At 43.4% G+C, this 18,605-nt stretch overlaps 1 protein-coding gene across 3 annotated transcripts in view; it reads right to left on the reverse strand.

Annotated features, from left to right (window-relative positions):
- Positions 1-18,605, reverse strand: part of LOC134337716 (multiple epidermal growth factor-like domains protein 6) — a 456,826-nt gene that overhangs the window by 431,721 nt on the left and 6,500 nt on the right. For 2 of the 3 annotated variants that reach the window (XM_063032923.1, XM_063032922.1), the window contains exons 2-3: positions 14,736-14,870; positions 11,049-11,158 (exon numbers count right to left, since the gene is read on the reverse strand). In XM_063032923.1, coding sequence (XP_062888993.1) covers positions 11,049-11,158; positions 14,736-14,870 — 245 coding nt within the window. The remainder of the gene's footprint in view (positions 1-11,048; positions 11,159-14,735; positions 14,871-18,605) is intronic. The other variant, XM_063032924.1, reaches the window with a different exon arrangement.

The following is an 18,605-nucleotide window of genomic DNA, read 5'->3' on the forward strand; positions in this document are numbered from 1 at the left end:
CACAGAATTGATTCCAGGATTGAATGGCTTGTCATATGAAGAGTGTTTGATGGCTCTGGGCCTGTATTCACTAGAATTCGGAAGGATGAGGGGTTACCTAATTGAAACCTATTGAGTGTTCAAAGGACTCGATAGAGTGGATGTGGAGAGGATGTTTCCTATGGTGGGAGAGGTTACGACCAGAGGACACAGCCTCAGTATAGAGGGGCGCCCTTTTAGAACAGATTTGAGGAGGAATTTCTTCAGCCAGAGAGTGGTGAATCTGTGGAATTCTTTGCCACAGGCTGCTGTGGAGGCCAAGTCTTTATGTATATTTAAGGCAGAGGTTGATAGATTCTTGATTGGTCAGGGCATGAAGGGATATGGGAAGAAGGGCTGAGAGGGAAATGAATTGGCTGTGATGAAATGGTGGAGCCGGCTCATTGAGCCAAATGGCCTAAGTCTGTTCCTATATATTATGGTCTTCAAATGCAGGTCAAAAGCATGATGGCCTAGAACTCCAGCCATTCAGAATAAAACAATTTATGTTTCTGTCACATAATCCACCACCCTAATTACTGACTCCCTACTCTATAAGTATACTGTGGTTACACTGCATACCATCTACAAGATGCTCTATAGAAACTTTATCACACCTCCTAAACTTGTGCCTTTCACATCTTCAATCATAGAAGCAGGCATCTGTTAGCTTCACCTAGAAGATCCCCATCAAGTCACATACCTTCCAGATAAGCAACACTATACCTTCTTCATTCCTCAACCTAAATCATGAAACCTCCCACACAATAGAAACAGCAACCGTTCAAGGTGGCTCACCTCTATCTTCACATGTGCAATTAGGAAAAAAACAATAAATGATCTTCTTGCCATCTTATTTAATGTACTATGTCAATATCCAGAGGCACACACATCCTAATCTGAGATTCATATTTATGGCTAAGTAACTATCAAATAGTTCTAAAAGCCCAACCGCTTTCTAGATAAGGAAATCCATCGTGCCTTCCTGAGCTTGACTGTGTGTAACTCCCAACACACTTCTATGTAATTAGCTTTTAACTGCACTTGGAATCTTTGGCAGAACATTCAGCTCAAGGGCAATTTGAAATAGTGGCCTTGGAATGCATTGACATTTCAAGCATTAACATACGTGTACATTCACTGCAAGATGTTTCTGGCTTACAGTAAGCAGTCCTACCCAGCCCAAGGGCACAAGTGTTTATGATATCACTGTCTTGTTACTTTAAATTCAAAGTAAAATTTATTATCAGAGTACATTTTCTCACTGTTATCATCAGGTAGGAGGTACAGAAGCCTGAAGGCACATACTCAGTGACTCAGATACAGCTTCTTCCCCTTTGCTATCTGATTCCTAAATGGACATTGAATCTTTGAACACTACCTCACATTTTTTAAAATATACAGTATTTCTGTTTTTGCATGCTTTTTAATCTATTCAGTATATGTAATTGATTTACTTGCTTATTTTTTTTTATTTTATTTTTTTTCTCTCTCTGCTAGATTATGTATTACATTGAACTGCTGCTGCTAAGTTAATAAATTTCACGTCACATGCCGGTGATAATAAATTTGATTATGATTCTGATCCTGACATGTCACCTCATACAACCCTGAGATTCTTTTTCCTGCAGGTACTCTCTATGGAAGAGTAGCTGTAAACAGGATTAATAAACAACCAATTGTGCAAATGCAAATATAAAAATAAATAGCAAGAGCATGAAATAACAAGATAAAGAGCCCTTAAAGTGAGATCATTGGTTGTGGGAACACCAGAAGTAGAATGAGTGTAATTATTCCCTTTTGTTCAAGAGCTTGATGGTTGAGGGGTAGTAACTGCTCTTGAATCTGGTGCTACTAGTTCTGTAGCACTTGGACCTTCTACCTGATGGCAGCGGCAAGAAACGTTGCCACAATTTACAGCACAGGATGGTGTGCTTCTAAGTGGAGTTTTTGGTCCTCCATAATTCATAGTAAAAGACGCAAATCGTTCTGTTCTCAGCGCAATGCACTTTGCTGGCACACTACTGTGATCTGTTTGCAAAGCTCTTTACAGTCACTCCAGAAGTAACAGAAGCAACACTATCAACTGGAATGAGCGCCACAGTGTTATGCATTAATTTCAATGCAGCAGCGACACAAGAGTGTGTCTAATGATGACAGCAGAGTAGAGCTGGACAACATATAGCCAGTGTCAATGGAGTGAGATGTTATCTCAGCAATTTCAATGGAAAGATGGTTATCAAAGCAAAAAAAATGCAATGGGTTTTATATAGCATTAGACATTTCTCACAGGAAGTCAGTATAACTCCTGGGTATGGCAAGATTAGGATCAGGAGTTGGCTGGTGTGTGCACTTTAGTTTTCATTTTAGCTTCATATGCAATTGCCTATTTTTATATATTCCCCAATATAAATAAACAAAGCATTTGCCAACGTAAAGAATGACTACATCCACATATTTAAAACCTTATATCTGTGTTCACTCCCATTACAAGTCTAGACTTACAATGGAAGTGGCCTATGTAAGTTATCACAAGATGGATGCCAATAGTGGCACTGCATCCCCTCCACCAGGCAGTGTCATTACAAGCACGTCAGTTTACCTAGACTGTTTTCATAACACAACCAGGGAACTTTCTGGTTCTTTCAGCTCCTTCCTGGCCTTCATAACGCCAACTGGGGCCACAAGGTGAAGAGGAAAGATGTTGCCAGTGTAAACAGAGGGAGAGCTGTTGCTCGGACATAGTTCGCTCACAATTCAATTTGTGCCAGAAAGGAAGCCTGGTGTTAATTACACGCTCGGGATATGTCCAGCTCAATCTCCAACTTGAGGACCTCAATCACATTACAGAGTGCAAACATAAAAGAGAAAAAAAAATAATTAGCAAATAAGCAAGTCATCAGCACACATTTACACCATTTTCTTCTGACATTTTTTGCCAATGATGCGTTTTCTAATAAGTTCCTTGAGGAAAGTCAAGTCTCAGAAAGTGAAAGACAGCTGATTACAACAGTCTGAATGAAGAAAAGCAAACTGGAGAAAAAGCTGCAGCCAAAACAATTAAAGTAATCTAATTATAGAGATGGCGAATGCAGCTGGTCACTGTAATCGCTCCAGTTAAAATATTTGGTCGACTGCCTCCCTGATTGTATCCCTGGTGTTAACAAGTATGAAGACTAGGCTGATTTTACACAGGGTGTCTGGGCTACTTCCTCCTGATTCAGCGCAAAGGTCAAAATGATTTCAGTAGTTTGACTCGGGCATCAGGTGGGCACTGCACAATGTACAAATGCCACCTAACCTTTTGTAGCTATCTCTGCCTATTAGAAGAATTATCACAATTCGTGAGTTTGAAGTCCCCTAAGGAGCTTTACAACTCATGAAGCACTTCTTGACTTTTAATTACTGTTGCAATCTAGGAAGTTTAGTAGCCTGTTGGGTACAGCCAACTCCCAAGAACAGCACTGATGGGAAAAAACTAAACAAAATGGCTGCTCCTCTCAAGCACTTACTGTCCATGGAATGGGAGGGATTCCTCTCTCACCTGCTGTGGCCTTTATAATTCAAGGATGTAAAGCCTGGTGCACAAAACTGTTGAGATGTTGATATATTAGGAATTTAGCAAGTGTACAGTCCCTCTCTATCCATCAGCTCTTGCTTGCATGGTCCAGGGTCCAATACTAGCACAGTGCAGGAAGAGTGATTGGCGGGCCAATTCAGCACGTTACACTCATCACTAGAAAAGACCAACAGAGATTGTTCTCCCAAAATTCAATGTACATTTATTATCAAGGTATGCATGCACACAGTATATAACCCCGAGTTTAGTCTTCCCACAGGCAGCCATGAAACAAAGAAACATCATAGAAACCGTTTAAAGAAAACAACAAACACCCAACGCATGAAAAAGTTACGTTTCCTACACCAGCTTAGGAAACTTAACATCTCAGGGTGTATCCTGATGAATTTTCACTCAGCCATCACTGAGAGTGATGTGACCACCTCTGTCACTGTCTTCAACCTGAGCCTCAGGCTCTGGAGGGTTCCTGTGCTGTGGAAGACGTCCTGCCTCGTCCCTGTGCCGAAGACGCCGCACCCCAGCGGCCTCAATGACTACAGACCGGTGGCATTGATCTCTCACATCATGAAGACCCTGGAGAGACTTGTTCTGGAGCTGCTCCGGCCTATGGTCAGGCCACACTTAGATTCCCCTCCAGTTCGCCTACCAGCCCCGACTAGGAGTTGAGGATGCCATCGTCTACCTGCTGAACCGTGTCTACGCCCACTTGGACAAGCCAGCAAGCACTGTGAGGGTCATGTTTTTTGACTTCTCCAGTGCGTTCAACACCATCCGCCCTGCTCTGCTGGGGGAGAAGCTGACAGCGATGCAGGTGGATGCTTTCCTGGTGTCATGGATTCTTGATTACCTGACTGGCAGACCACAGTACGTGTGCTTGCAACACTGTGTCCGACAGAGTGATCAGCAGCACTGGGGCTCCACAGGGGACTGGCTTGTCTCCTTTTCTCTTCACCATTTACACCTCAGACTTCAACTACTGCACAGAGTCTTGTCATCTTCAGAAGTTTTTTGGTGACTCTGCCATAGTTGGATGCATCAGCAAGGGAGATGAGGCTGAGTACAGGGCTACAGTAGGAAACTTTGTCACATGGGGTGAGCAGAATTATCTGCAGCTTAATGTGAAAAAGACTAAGGAGCTGGTGGTAGACCTGAGAAAAGCTAAGGCACCGGTGACCCCTGTTTCCATCCAGGGGGTCAGTGTGGACATGGTGGAGAATTACAAATACCTGGGGATACGAATTGACAATAAACTGGACTGGTCAAAGAACACTGAGGCTGTCTACAAGAAGGGTCAGAGCCGTCTCTATTTCCTGAGGGGACTGAGTTCCTTTAACATCTGCCGGACGATGCTGAGGATGTTCTACAAGTCTGTGGTGGCCAGTGCTATCATGTTTGCTGTTGTGTGCTGGGACAGCAGGCTGAGGGTAGCAGACACCAACAGAATCAACAAACTCATTCGTAAGGCCAGTGACGTTGTGGGGATGGAACTGGACTCTCTCACGGTGGTGTCTGAAAAGAGAATGCTGTCCAAGTTGCATGCCATCTTGGGCAATGTCTCCCATCCACTACATAATGTACTGGTTGGGCACAGGAGTACATTCAGCCAGAGACTCATTCCACCGAGATGCAACACAGAGCGTCATAGGAAGTCATTCCTGCCTGTGGCCATCAAACTTTACAACTCCTCCCTTGGAGGGTCAGACACCCTGAGCCAATAGGCTGGTCCTGGATTTATTTCATGGCATAATTTACATATTACTATTTAATTATTTATGGTTTTATTACTATTTAATTATTTTTGGTGCAATTGTAATGAAAACCAATTTCCCCCGGGATCAATAAAGTATGACTATGACTCTGCTTGGTTTCCCATTGCTTCCTCCTTCCAGGTTGCAGTGAGTGATCCCCTCTGCGGAGCAGATCATTGGCTATCGGATACAGGCATTAAAAGACCTGTTCATTGCCAGAGTGAAGAAAAGAGCTGAAAAAATTACTGCTGACTCCACCCACCCTGGCAGTCACCATTCACCAAATTGTCATCAGGGAGACACTACCCCAAGTCCACCACCACCAGGACTAAACAACATCTCTAAAGCGTCCTTCTGTGAGGCTTCAAGCGAAGGGTGCGGCCTCAAGGCCAAGAAGTCTGAAATGGGGTGTGGGCCCATGAACAACTCCATTGCTTGCCGATTAAAGTGCTGTGGAAGACTGAAATCATCGAGGATAGTGCGGACGACAAGTGGAAGTTCAACGATATCTAGAAGCTCTCGTTCCCTGCCGCCAGAGGAAGGTGAGTGTGTCTGTCTTTCTCTCTCTCTCTCTCTCGTTTCTGGCCTTTTCTTGTTGCTATTTTGGGTGATTTTGATAATGAACACTGAGCTGAGCTGAACATGCCTGGACTCTTCAGATTTTGTGTTTTATATTCTGTTTTTTATCACTTTTTTGTTGTCATTTGTGCAATTTGTGTTGGGTTTTTTTGCACCGGGGGGGGGGGGGTAGCGTTGATGCTTTTCCCTGAACAGCTTCTATGCTTTTTCTTTGTTTCGTGGCTGTCTGTGGGGGAAGAATCACAGGGGCTGTAAACTGCATACATACTCTGACAATAAATGTACTTTGACTTTTTAACTCATTCAGGCGTAATACCTCAACTATCTCTGCACCATGTCCATTAAATGGTCTCCTTGTTCTGTTGAGAATTATTGAGTCTTTTCATACATTCACATTTAAGTCTGATTATTGACATTTGCACATGTGACTGTTCTGCTCATTGTTGATTGCTCATAGCTGTTTGTATTATTGTCTGTAAATTATTGGTTGCTATTGTGTTGTCTGTTATGGTATCGGCCTGCGTTTTTTGCTTGGCACCAAATCACAATCAATTCTGATACGTTTCACATACTGGCAATAAAGTGAATCCGAATCTGTGATGGAGGAGACAGGCCCCTTTTCTTGCCATTCCTGTGTTTTAAATTCTAAATAATACTAAGAGAACGTACAGTGTGTTGACCTTCATCAGTCATGGGATTGAGCTCAAAAGCCTCGAGGTAAATGTTCCAGCTCTACAAAACCCTGGTTAGACTGCACTTGGAATATTGTGTGGGGCTCTGGTCACATTATAGGAAGGATGCGGAAGCTTTAGAGAGGGCACTGAGGAGATTTACCAGGACGCTGCCTGGATGAGAGGGCATGTCATACAAAGATAGGTAGAGCAAGACTGGGCTTTTCTCCTCACATAGACAGAACCAAAGATCAGACTGAAACTGGGTCACTGATTTTTGAGGCATGGCAATGAGTGCTGAGCCAGTGTACCATTGGTTATTGAAGAACTCTGGGATACAGGAATCGTGAAGAACTATGGGACATAGTACTAGTGCATTAGGGTAGGCGCAATGTAACACTGGGCTAAGATACGAATAGATATGAACTCCCTTTCAAGGACTCTTCATCTCATGTCCTTGATATTTATTAATATTATTTCTTCCTTTTTACATTTGCATAGTTCGTTATCTTCTCCACTCTGGTCTTTCATTGATTCAGTTTAAATTAAATTAATTTAAGGCATCCGTTAGTCTTGCGAGACCATGGATCAGCGCCTGGAAAGCCTTCACTCTCCAGGGCACAGGCTTGGGCAAGGTTGTATGGAAGACCGGCAGTTGCCCATGCTGAAAGTCTCCCCTCTCCACAACACCGATGTTGTCCAAGGTAAGGGCATTAGGATCCATACAGCTTGGCACCAGTGTCCTCGATGAGCAATGTGTGATTAAGTGCCTTGCTCAAGGACACAACACGTCGCCTCGGCTAGGGCTCAACTCACGACCTTCAGGTCGCTAGTCCAATGCCTTAACCACTTGGCCACGTGCCCACACTGATTCAGTTATAGTTATTATTATATAGATTTGTTGAGTATGCCCATAAGAAAATGGATCTCAGGGTTGTATATGATGACATGTGTGTACTTTAATAAAATATACTTTGAACTTTGATATGAGCTTATCACTGGATAATACTATGACACAGTGCAGGGAGGCATAGATCTATTACAGTACTACATTGGGCATACGGTACATTTAAAGACTAAAGCTTGGCTTTGTCACATGTACATCAAAACATACAGTGAAATGTGTTGTTTGCATTCAATGATCAACACGGTATAAGGATGTGCTGGGGGCAGCCACAAGTGTCTCCATGCTTCAGTGCCAACATAGCAGGTCCACAATTTACTAACCCGTTCGTCTTTGGAATGTGGGAGGAAACTGGAGCACTCGAAGGAAACCACGAACTCACACAGAGAAATTCCTTACAGATAGCAGCAGGAATTAAACCCAGATCGACAATAACCGTTACACTTTTTTTTTAAATGCTACCATCACAAAAGGATGGATACTTTGCTAGTGATTTCAGAACTCCCAACGGCACCAACTGCACTCAAACAGCCCTTTGAAAGACTGGTGGGACAGGCGATTAGTCTCCTGGCTGGAACACCAGGTTTTAATGGCCAATATCCCAGCAGCAGCTTTAGCAGATTCTTTATTATGTAATATATTTGAACCTTCTTGTCTTCAGCTACTCTCACCCCTAAAATCCAACAGGAATACTTGCGGGAGGTTGAAAACCATTCTTTTATTCTGAAAATCTCGTAGGAAAAGTATGAAGTCCTCACAACCCCTGAACCCGAGTGGAGAAGGACCATCCAGGATGTCACCGAGAACCTGGAGCCTCTTTGCTGGGAGCATGCAGAATTCCAGCAGAAACCAAAAATTACCGGATTAGAGAGCTGTCTTGTGAGGAGAGGTTGAGTGAACCAGGACTTTTCTCTTTGGACAACAGGAGACATGATAGGTGCTCTCAAGTTACTAAATTGACTATGAGCATTGCAATATCCAGATAATAAACCCAAGTTTTTTTTAAAAAATAGGGAATTAATCACGACCCCCATTGCAATCTTTTAAGCTACAAGATAAAAACAATGGGCTGCAGGAATTTCCACATTTTGTTTTTGTCTGGGCCTTGGATTTTGTTCCCTGGAGCAGGAATGTGTCAGAATGAGATTTCTATACTCACCTCTAGATAAAGCAGCAGCCTACCTGCTTCCCCGGTTTGTCTGCACAGTAGGCCCCTGGTGGAGGGGACAAACACAATGCAGAATCCCCAGTAGACAGTGAACCTCCTTGCAGCTCTGAGAGGGATGTGGGCATTCTTGGCAAAGACTTACTTACTGAACATTTTCAGTTGTTCTGGGATACCAAAATTCATTTTTGAAAACCACAGGAGATCTCCTCAGTGTTCTAATCCTTAATGTGTTAAAAAAATGCAGATCATTGGGACAGGACTATGCAGGGTCTCCGTCCAAAACTCTTTTCCATAGATGCTGACTGTCCTACTGAGTTCCCCCAGCGTTTTGCTTGTGTTGCTCTGGATTTCCAGCATCTGTAGAATCTCTTGTGTTTGCAATAATTTTAAAGAATGGTTGTATGTTTTCTGCATTACAATTAGTAACTAGGTAACAAAACAGTTACTTTAAATTGCTTTGTTGAGATTGTAAAAGGAAAGTTATGAATGGTAATTCTCCCTTCCCTTCTGACCAACCACACTTCTTGGTAATGCTCCATCTTTCCTCATACCCAGTCCAGACAATTCCTTTGTGCTTCAGGTTTGCACTGCCAAAGGGGCTTTGAAAAAAAAATCAGCGGTGACATTTCCATGAGAAGTTGCAGAACCCAAATTCTGTATGAGCTTCACTTGGACACAGAAACCAAAGGTGGCAAGGATAGGGTTGCACTGGTACTTTGAGTAGAATAAATCTTCTGTTTCAATCATTTCTCACAGCATTGCAAAACCGTAAAAGATGAATTGCCAACAAATTTGCACTTAGCAAAGTCCCACAGCTGCAGAGTAATACTGAGCTGGAAGAACTCAGCAGGCTGAGTAGCATCTGTGAGGGAAAAGGAACTGATGAGATTTTGAACTGAGACACCGCATCAGGCCTGAGTGTTTGTGATGCAGAGTTATGATCTAAATATCAACAGTCCCTCAACTTCATCACCTGCCGCACAGATGCCACTCGACCTGCTGAGTTTCTCCGGCAGAATATCTGTTGCTCTGGATTCCAGCTTTTGCACTTTCTTGTGTATGCAGTGTAATAATGACCTGATATCCAGTTCTGTATTCAGTGGCCACATTATTAGATACAACAGAACACTTGCTCGTTAAAGCAAATGTATTATCGCCCAATCACGTGGCAGCGAATTAATGCATAAAAGCATGCAGACATGGTCAAGAGATTCAGTTGTTATTCAAACTAAATATCAGAATGGGGAAGAAATGCAATCTAAGTGACTTTGATCGTGGAATGATTGTTGGTGCCAGACGGGGTGGTTTGAGTATTTCAGAAACTGCTGATCTCCTGGGAGTTTCACACATAACACTTCTTGGTAATGATCCATCTTTCCTCATACCCAGTCCAGACACTTCCTTGTGATTCCCAAACTTTTTTTTAATGCCATGGACCAATACAATTAAGCATGGGCTCCATAGACCCCAAGCTGGGAACCCCTGCTCTAGAGTTTACAGAGAATAGTGTGGAAAAAAAAAACATCCAGTGAGCTGCAATTCTTTGGGCAAAAATGCCTTGTTAATGAGATCAGAGGAGAATGGCCAGACTGGTTCAAACTGACAGGAAGGTGACGGTAACTCAAATAACCATACATTACAACAGCGGTGTGCAGAAAAACATCTCTGAACATACATCAAACCTTAAAGTGGATGGGTTGCAGCAGCAGAAGGCCACACCGGCTTCCACTCCTCTACCTAATAAAGTGGCCACTGAGTAGCTTGCATTGAGCAATGGATAGTGGTAAGGACATCAGGAGAACGTGGTTTCTACTCTGAGAATAGAGCAGCTAGAACCACTGGAGAGAAAGCCTGGCTGTTGTGCTCCAGTACCTACAGTACAAGTCAAAGCTCTGACGCAGAAGATGCTGCCCACTGAACCATGGCAGGACAAAATGGGCAAGGACACCAAAGATATTTTGCTTCCAGATGGATTAAGTGTAATTGAGCCAATATACAGGACATCTGCAATAGTACTAGTGACACCTATGGATAGAATTCCAAACTGCAGCAATAATTTCCTCAGGGTCTAATTGGAACGTCAGCTCTTCAGCGGTTTTATTTGTTAATACTGGTAATAAGGCATTTCACTTCCTCAGGCAGGACAGTAGAGATGTATCCATTGCCATTCACCGTAATCATTTGAAGCCCCACATGGAATTTATGCAAAATACACAACTCCGGTTGTGATAACTTTCAGGTTCCCTGCTATTATGCTAAAGCCACCATTCATTAGAGGAAAACTAACAACTCAATTAACAAAGCCATAGACAATAAATTGACAGGAATTAATACCCTGTCAGGTCAGTGAACCTGGAAATTAAGTCCATGGGCAACTTACGGTACAAACATCCAGCTTCGTGGTTTAGTCGTTTCCACCCAGGGCAGCACTTGTACACGGTCTGGAAGTCCATGCTGTACACTTGTCTGTAGGCAGTGTAATATGCAGTCCTGCAAAGAAACCCAGAGTCACTGATAGTGTCCCTATCCCATCAGCAAAGTGCAGGCAAACACAACAAAGGCACTTTATACACACTGAGATCAGAATCAGGTTTAATATCACTGGTATACATGTTGTGAAACCTGTCTTTGTGGCGGCAGTACAATGCAATGCATAATAATAGAGGGAGAAAATGAATTAAAACATATGTGGTATATTAAATAGTTAAATAAGTCATGCAAAAATAGAAGGAGGTAGTGTTCATGGGTTCGATGTCAAATCAGAAATCAGATGGCGGCGGAGGGGGGGGAGAGGAACATGTTCCTGAATCATTGAATGTGTGCCTTCAGGCTCCTGTGCCTCTCTGTAAATGAGAACAGAGCAGGTCCTGGGTGATGGGGGTCCTTAACGATGGATGGTGCCTTTTTGAGATCGGACAGTACAGTGTCATTAGCAGGTTCATCTGATGGTGCAGGCTCAGCTTCAGCCAGGAGACATCTCAGCTCAACTCCTCAGTAGCGCCACAACAACTGTAACAGCTACCAGGACTTGCATAGCAGAACAGCACTTTTAACACCTCCCCAGAGACATGAGTTTGACTTGGGTTTATTCGGTTGATATCCCTGCTCTCGTGCTGTATTGCTGACTCTACACTACTCAACTCGCTGAGTTCCTTCAGCAGATTATACATTGCTTATAGGTTACGGATGCTGCCTTCCTTCACAGAGGATTTGACAATATCCTTTTACGTTGACAATAACTTTTACGTTGGCTTGAATAATCCCGTCCCAACGACTGAGCTAGGATAGCGTATCTATTGTAGAGTTAGATGACAAATAACGCAACCAGCCCAGCAGTATTGACCAAGAATAATTGTGACCCCAGAAATATGGGTATGACTGAGAAGTCTACTTAGTTGAACATTATGTGCCAGAGTTGACAATGCTACTAAGTCAGCCAAGCTGACTCAGTGTGCAACTCTTGCTGGGATAGGAGCTTGTCTTCATCCACCAGTGACATCTTCTCGACCGCTCGCTGGAATGCACCAGTAGCAATCACCGAAGCCAATTTCTTCCTCCGTTACCAGTAAAATAGAAGGTCACCAAATGTCATTGCCTCCATGAATTCTTTGTGTACTTTCAACTTCCCGCCCTTTAAATAAAGGCTCCTTACTCTTTTGTGACGATATATAAAAGCAAGTAAATGAGGATTGTTGGTGTTTGCGTGTACACGTACACACACACAGCAACAAGAGCAGCCACTTGCAGCATTGCCCAATGAACTTGTGTAAGTGGATGCACACAGTTAACCCTCACACTGCTTGGTGAACAACAGCAGAACAGATCTACTGACAGGCAGCATAAGGAACAGAAATCAGAGGAGACCGAGTACAAAAACAAGAGTGGAAAGGCACAGAAAATGCAAGGGACAGTCACAAGAAGCCATGAAAATCAAGGAAGTGTCAGTTATCACATGTACATTGAACACGAGAAAGTTAAATCTGAATGTGAATGTGCACTAGCCTACCCAGTATCCAGGACATCTTCAAGGAGCGATGTCTCAAAAAGGCAGCATCCATCATTAAGGACCCCCACCGCCCAGGACATGCCCTCTTCTCATTAGGGAGGAGGTGGCACAGGAGCCTGAAGGCACTAACTCAGCGATTCATGAACAGCTTCTTCACCTCTGCCATCCAATTTCTGAACGGAGATTGAACCCATGAACACTACCTCGCTACTTTATTATTCCCCCTTTTTGCAATATTTTAAACACAGTGTAATTTACAGTTATTATTGTATTGCAATATACCACTGCCACATGACAACAAATTTCATGACATATGCCAGTGACATTAAACCCACTTCTGATAAATACAGTGAAATGTGCCGTTTCCAACCAACTCACTCAAGGACGTGCTGGGGACAGCCAACAAGTGTCACCAGGCATTCAGTCGCCAACACAGCATGCCCACCATGCTTAACAGAACAACACAGCAGAACGAAACATACCAAGCGATAACTGCAAAACAAGCCCACGTCCCTCCCTCGTTCCCACCCACGCAGGAATAGACGGGGAGGAGAGCAAAAATTACCGGAAGAAAATAGAAGAGCAAGAGGAGGGTTAGCAACTTTAAATTCCTCGGTGTTATTGTTTTGGCAGACCTGTTCTGGACCCAGAACGCAAGTGCAATTACGAAGAAAGCACAGTAGTGCCTCTACTTCCCTTAGGAGTTTGTGGAGATTCAGCATGACAACTAAAACTTTGACAAAGTTCTATAGATGTGTGGTGAGGAGTATATTGACTGGCTGCATCACAGCCTGGTATGGAAACACTGATATCCTTGAATAGAAAAATCCTACAAGAAGTAGTGCATATGCCCCAGGTCGTCACAGATAAGTCCTCCTCACTACTTAGCACATCTACACAAAGTTGGCGCAGGAAAGCATCATCCATCATCAGGGACTCCCACCACCCAGGTCATGCTCTCTTCTCACTGTTGCCATCAGGAAGGTGGTACAGGGAGCCTCAAGACTCACACCACCAGGTTCAGGAACAGTTACTATCCCTCAACCATCAGGCTCCTGAACCAAAGCAAATAACTTCACTTGCCCTATCATTGAAATGTTCCCACAACTAATGGACTCACTTTCAAGGGTTCTTCATCTCATGTTCTCATTATCTATTGCTTGTTCATTATTAATTATTCCTTTTGAATTTGTGATCGTCTTCTGCACTCTGATTGAATGCCCTGGTTGGGCAGTCTTTCATGGATTCTGTTACAGTTATTGTTCTATAGATTTATTCAGTACGCCCTCAAGAAAATGAAAATTAATTTTGGGGTTGTACATGGTGACATATATCTACTTTGCTAATAAATTTTACTTCGAACTTTGAGAACAATCAGACAGAAAAGAAGAGAATGAATCAAAGCTTACAAGAAATTTAGCGCAGTGCTCATGAATGATATTAAAATCAGATATACAACGGAATTATTTATTGGATAAGCAGATTATTTTTTGCCAACAATCCTGAAATAATTACACTTATGATTCTGCTCCTCTGCTAAAAACAAGATAGAAAATCACGGTATTGTGTTGGATGTCATCCAATTTCACAGGATCCTGCCCTGACTAATGTTAATATGAAATACTCTAAGCAGTAAAGACTCGGCTTTGACGTCTAGTTTATGGAGAGCATCTAGGGAGCAATCAGAACCTCTCCACTGAGGAGGGAAAAGAGCCAAAGTTCCTGTTCCAGATGTCTATCCGGTGATTTCCATTACAAGAATGTGTATGGACATCAGCAAAACCAATCTCAACTGTGATGACTGCACAGTCATACAGCTGTTAGCACCTCAGACTTAAAAGTCCCCTATGAACTTCTGGAAGTTTTAAGGTTAGTGGGATTAAGGAGGAAAGTGGATGGGGAGAAAATCTATACAGCAGGACCTTCACAAGAAATGTGGGAAAAGGAAACTGCCTAACGGCTTTGACACAATAAATCAGTTAACAAGTATGGCTAGCAAAAGGAATGAGCTTATTTGAGTGAACAAATCATGCCTAGTGGGATGCCCCTGGGGTCACATACCTTCTTTCATGTCCCACACACCATTTCTGCTCTCCGCATCCTTGTTTCCACACCTTGACCATCCGGGTGAAGGCCTGAATGCACGGCTGCCTGCGGCCAATGACCACCACCTCCCTCTCAGCACAAACATTGGGCCTAAAGAGGGGGGAAATTTAAAAAAAATTGATAAGAGACAGGTCTTTGCCTGCATTGATAGAAGAACATGCAGCCATGATGGAAAGGAAAGAGGAACACTCCCTCAAGTCTGACCCACTTCACAACCTTGGGCGGAGCGTGGAAACAAGACCTTCCCATGCAGAGGCTAAACTTGGACCGAGAGAAAGCTGGAGAATAAAACATTGAAATTCCTTGCCCATCCCCTCAAAAACAATCCAGCAGATCACATGAACTAGTTGTACAGTGTTTAGTGTGATGTCTGCACCAGTCAGGAATTTGTCCAGCTCTCTCAGAGGAAATGCAGATACTCAGCGCCTTTCAGAAGGGTCGCCAGTGCTCTGCAGAGAATCGCCATTCTTTCATTGTTTGTACTCTTTCCCACCAGAAATGGCGAGACTGATGGATTAGCAATTTACAGATCCGAACACAAGAGTTTAAAACCTACAATGACAGCTGTGAAGTTTAAATTTAATGACTTAAATAAGTAATTTGAAACCATAGAAACATATCTGGTTCTTCAAAGCAGGTAAATCGTTTTCCTGCTGTTCTTCAATAGTCCTGAAGGAGGGTCTCGGCCCGAAACATTGACTGTCTACTCTTTTCCACTGGTGCTCCTCCAGCATTTTGTGTGCACGCTGCTTTGGATTCCCAGCATCTGCAGATTTTCTCATGTTTCTGTTGTCCTCACTTGGATGCGACTCCAGACCCACAGCAAAGTACTTTAGATGGCTCTGGGCCTGTACTCACTGGAGTTTAGAAGGAAGGGGATCTTGTTGAAACTTAATCGCATACTGAATAGAGTGGACGTGCATTCCAGGTTTCCTATAGTGGGGAGAGCCTAGGGCCAGAGGGCACAGCTTCACAATAGAAGGACGTCCCTTTAGAACAGAAATGAGGAGGAATTTCTTCAGCCAGAGGGTGGTGAACCTGTGGAATTCACTGCCACAAACAGTTGTGCATGCCAAGTCATTAGGTATATTTAAAGTGGAGATTGACAGGTTCTTCATTAGTAAGGGTATCGAAGGTTACAAGAAGCAAAATAAATCAGCCACGATGGAACGGCTTAGCAGACTTGATGGGCTGATTAGCTCAATTCTGCTCCTGTGTCTTTTGGACTTCTAACCAGAACCTAGCATCCACACATTTGTAGAGGGCAGTTCAGAAGGACAATTACTGTTGAACAATAAGTTCTGGCCATGGCTGCATTCTATTAATGAGATGAAGTAACACCAGTCCATGACCCTTCTGGACTATTGAAAACAGACTACTGGATCCTTGATCAACAGTGATGACTCTTCAACTTGTCTTCTGTCAAGCAAGGATAAAAATGTTAATCAGAAGCTGAAGGACATTCTAGTTATTGAGGGAGTGCAGCGTAGGTTCACGAGGTTAATTCCCGGGATGGCGGGACTGTCATATGTTGAAAGATTGGAGCAACTGGGGTCGTATACACTGGAATTTAGAAGGATGAGAGGGGATCTGATTGAAACATATAAGATTAAGGGATTGGACACACTAGAGGCAGGAAAAATGTTCCTGATGTTGGGAGAGTCCAGAACCAGAGGCCACAGTTTAAGAATAAGGGGTAGACAATTTAGAACGGAGTTGAGGAAAAACTTTTTCACACAGAGGGTTGTAGTTCTGTGAAATGCTCTGCCTCAGAAGGCAGTGGAGGCCAATTCTCTGGATTCTTTCAAAAAAGAGTTAGATAGAGCTCTTAAAGATAGTGGAGTGAAGGGATATGGGGAGAAGGCAGGAAAAGGGTACTGATTGTGGATGATCAGCCATGATCACAGTGAATGGTGGTGCTGGCTCAAAGGGCTGAATGGCCTACTCCCGCACCTATTGTCTATTGTCTAAGACAGTTGGCAACAGCCCTGGAAATTCTAAGAATGGACCTCTGCCTTTAGTAGGGCAGTACAGTAGCGTAGTGGTTAGCACCACGCTTTACAGTGCAGGTGACCCGGGTTCAATTCCCACCACTGTCTGTAAGGAGTTTGTACGTTCTCCCTGTGACCGCATGGGTTTCCTCCGGGTGCTCTGGTTTCCTCCCAACTGGTTGGTAGGTTTATTGGTCACTCTAAATTATCCTGAAATTAGGCTAGGATTAAATTGGTGGATTGCTGGGTGGCATAGCTTGAAGGGCCAGAAGGACCTACTGTATCTCAATAAACAAATAATCAGCCCCAATTAAAACACCATCATTTTTTTTTTCTGGGCTGCAGGAAGAGAGGGGAATTTTAAATTGCATTGACTTTGGAGGGGTGTCACCATCCTGATTTAGAAACATATCGCTGTTCCTTCATTGTCACTGGGTCAAAAATCATGGAATTCCCTCCCTAACAGCACTGTGGGTGGACCTACACCTCAGGGACTGCAGTTCAAGAACACCACCTTCTCAAGGGCAACTAGGGATGGGCAACAAATGCTGGCTTAGCTGGCGATGCCCACATCCCGTAAATGAACTTTTTTTTTTAAATGCACTACTGACTCACAAGTCAAGATCTCACAAATGTCCATATCTCCCCTCCTCCTGCGACACAGCAATCTGGAACCCCGGTGTGTGAATACAGGACAAATAACAGACTGCAATGTCTCACCACGATCATCAAATGGTCTGCTGATATTCACAGATGCAAAACAGAGATGCTGAAAGAACAAACAAAACACGTGGAATAAAAGCGTTTTGTTGCTTCAAATGTAGAGGAACGAGAATCAATATAAAGATTTCAAGAGGAACATATGGAGATTTTAGAGGTATATAAAATTATGAGAGGTATAGATAGAGTAAATGCAAGCAGGGTTTTTTCCACCATGGTTGAGTGGGACTAGAACTGGAGGTCATGGATTAAAGGAAAAGGGTGAAATATTTAAGGGGGACTTTTTCAGAGAGTGGCGCAAGTGTGGAATGAGCTGCCAGCACAAGTGGTGGAAATGGGTTTATTTGCAACATTTAAGAGAAGCTTGGATGGGAGAGGCACGGAGGGCTATAGTCCATGAGCGAGTCAATAGGACTAGACAGGATAAGGTTTTCAGCATGAGCCAGGAAGTACAGTTCACTCCCAGCACACACCCACTGGATCTACACTAGTTTCATCTCAGACACCATACTGTATAATTAGTGTTTGAGTACAAATTCCTGAAATACAAATCCTCCCCTGCAGGCTATGCATTTTCCGAACATCCATTAGAAAGCAGAGCATCAGGAGTTCTCTGCCTTTGTGTGGGTTACAATATTTACCCCTACAATATATCCAGTTCAGGGTCAGACTGTGGTCAAAATCTCACCCCTTGCCTTCTGTCGTATTGGTCATTTAAAAACAGAACCTAACACACTGTGTATTGGCTTTACACAAACATAAGAGATTCTGTAGATGCTGGAAATCCAGAGCAAAACACAAAATGCTGGAGGAACTCATCAGATCAGGCAGCATCTGTGGAAATGAGTAAACAGTTGATGTTTTGGGCAGAGGCCCTGCTTCAGGGCTGGAAAGCAAGGGAGGAAAACGCCAGAATAAAAAGGTGGAGGAGGAATAGCTAGATGGAGAAAGGTGAATAAAAAAGTGGGAGGAGAAATAGCTAGATGGAGAAAGGTGAAGCCTGGTAGGTGGAAAAGGCAAAAGGCTAGAGAAGGTGGAATCTGATTGGAGACAAGAGTGGGCCATGGGAGAAAGTGAAGGTGGGGCACCAGGTGGAGGTAATTGGTAGGTGAGG

This window comes from Mobula hypostoma, chromosome 25, assembly GCF_963921235.1.
Source record: "Mobula hypostoma chromosome 25, sMobHyp1.1, whole genome shotgun sequence".
Taxonomy (NCBI): domain Eukaryota; kingdom Metazoa; phylum Chordata; class Chondrichthyes; order Myliobatiformes; family Myliobatidae; genus Mobula; species Mobula hypostoma.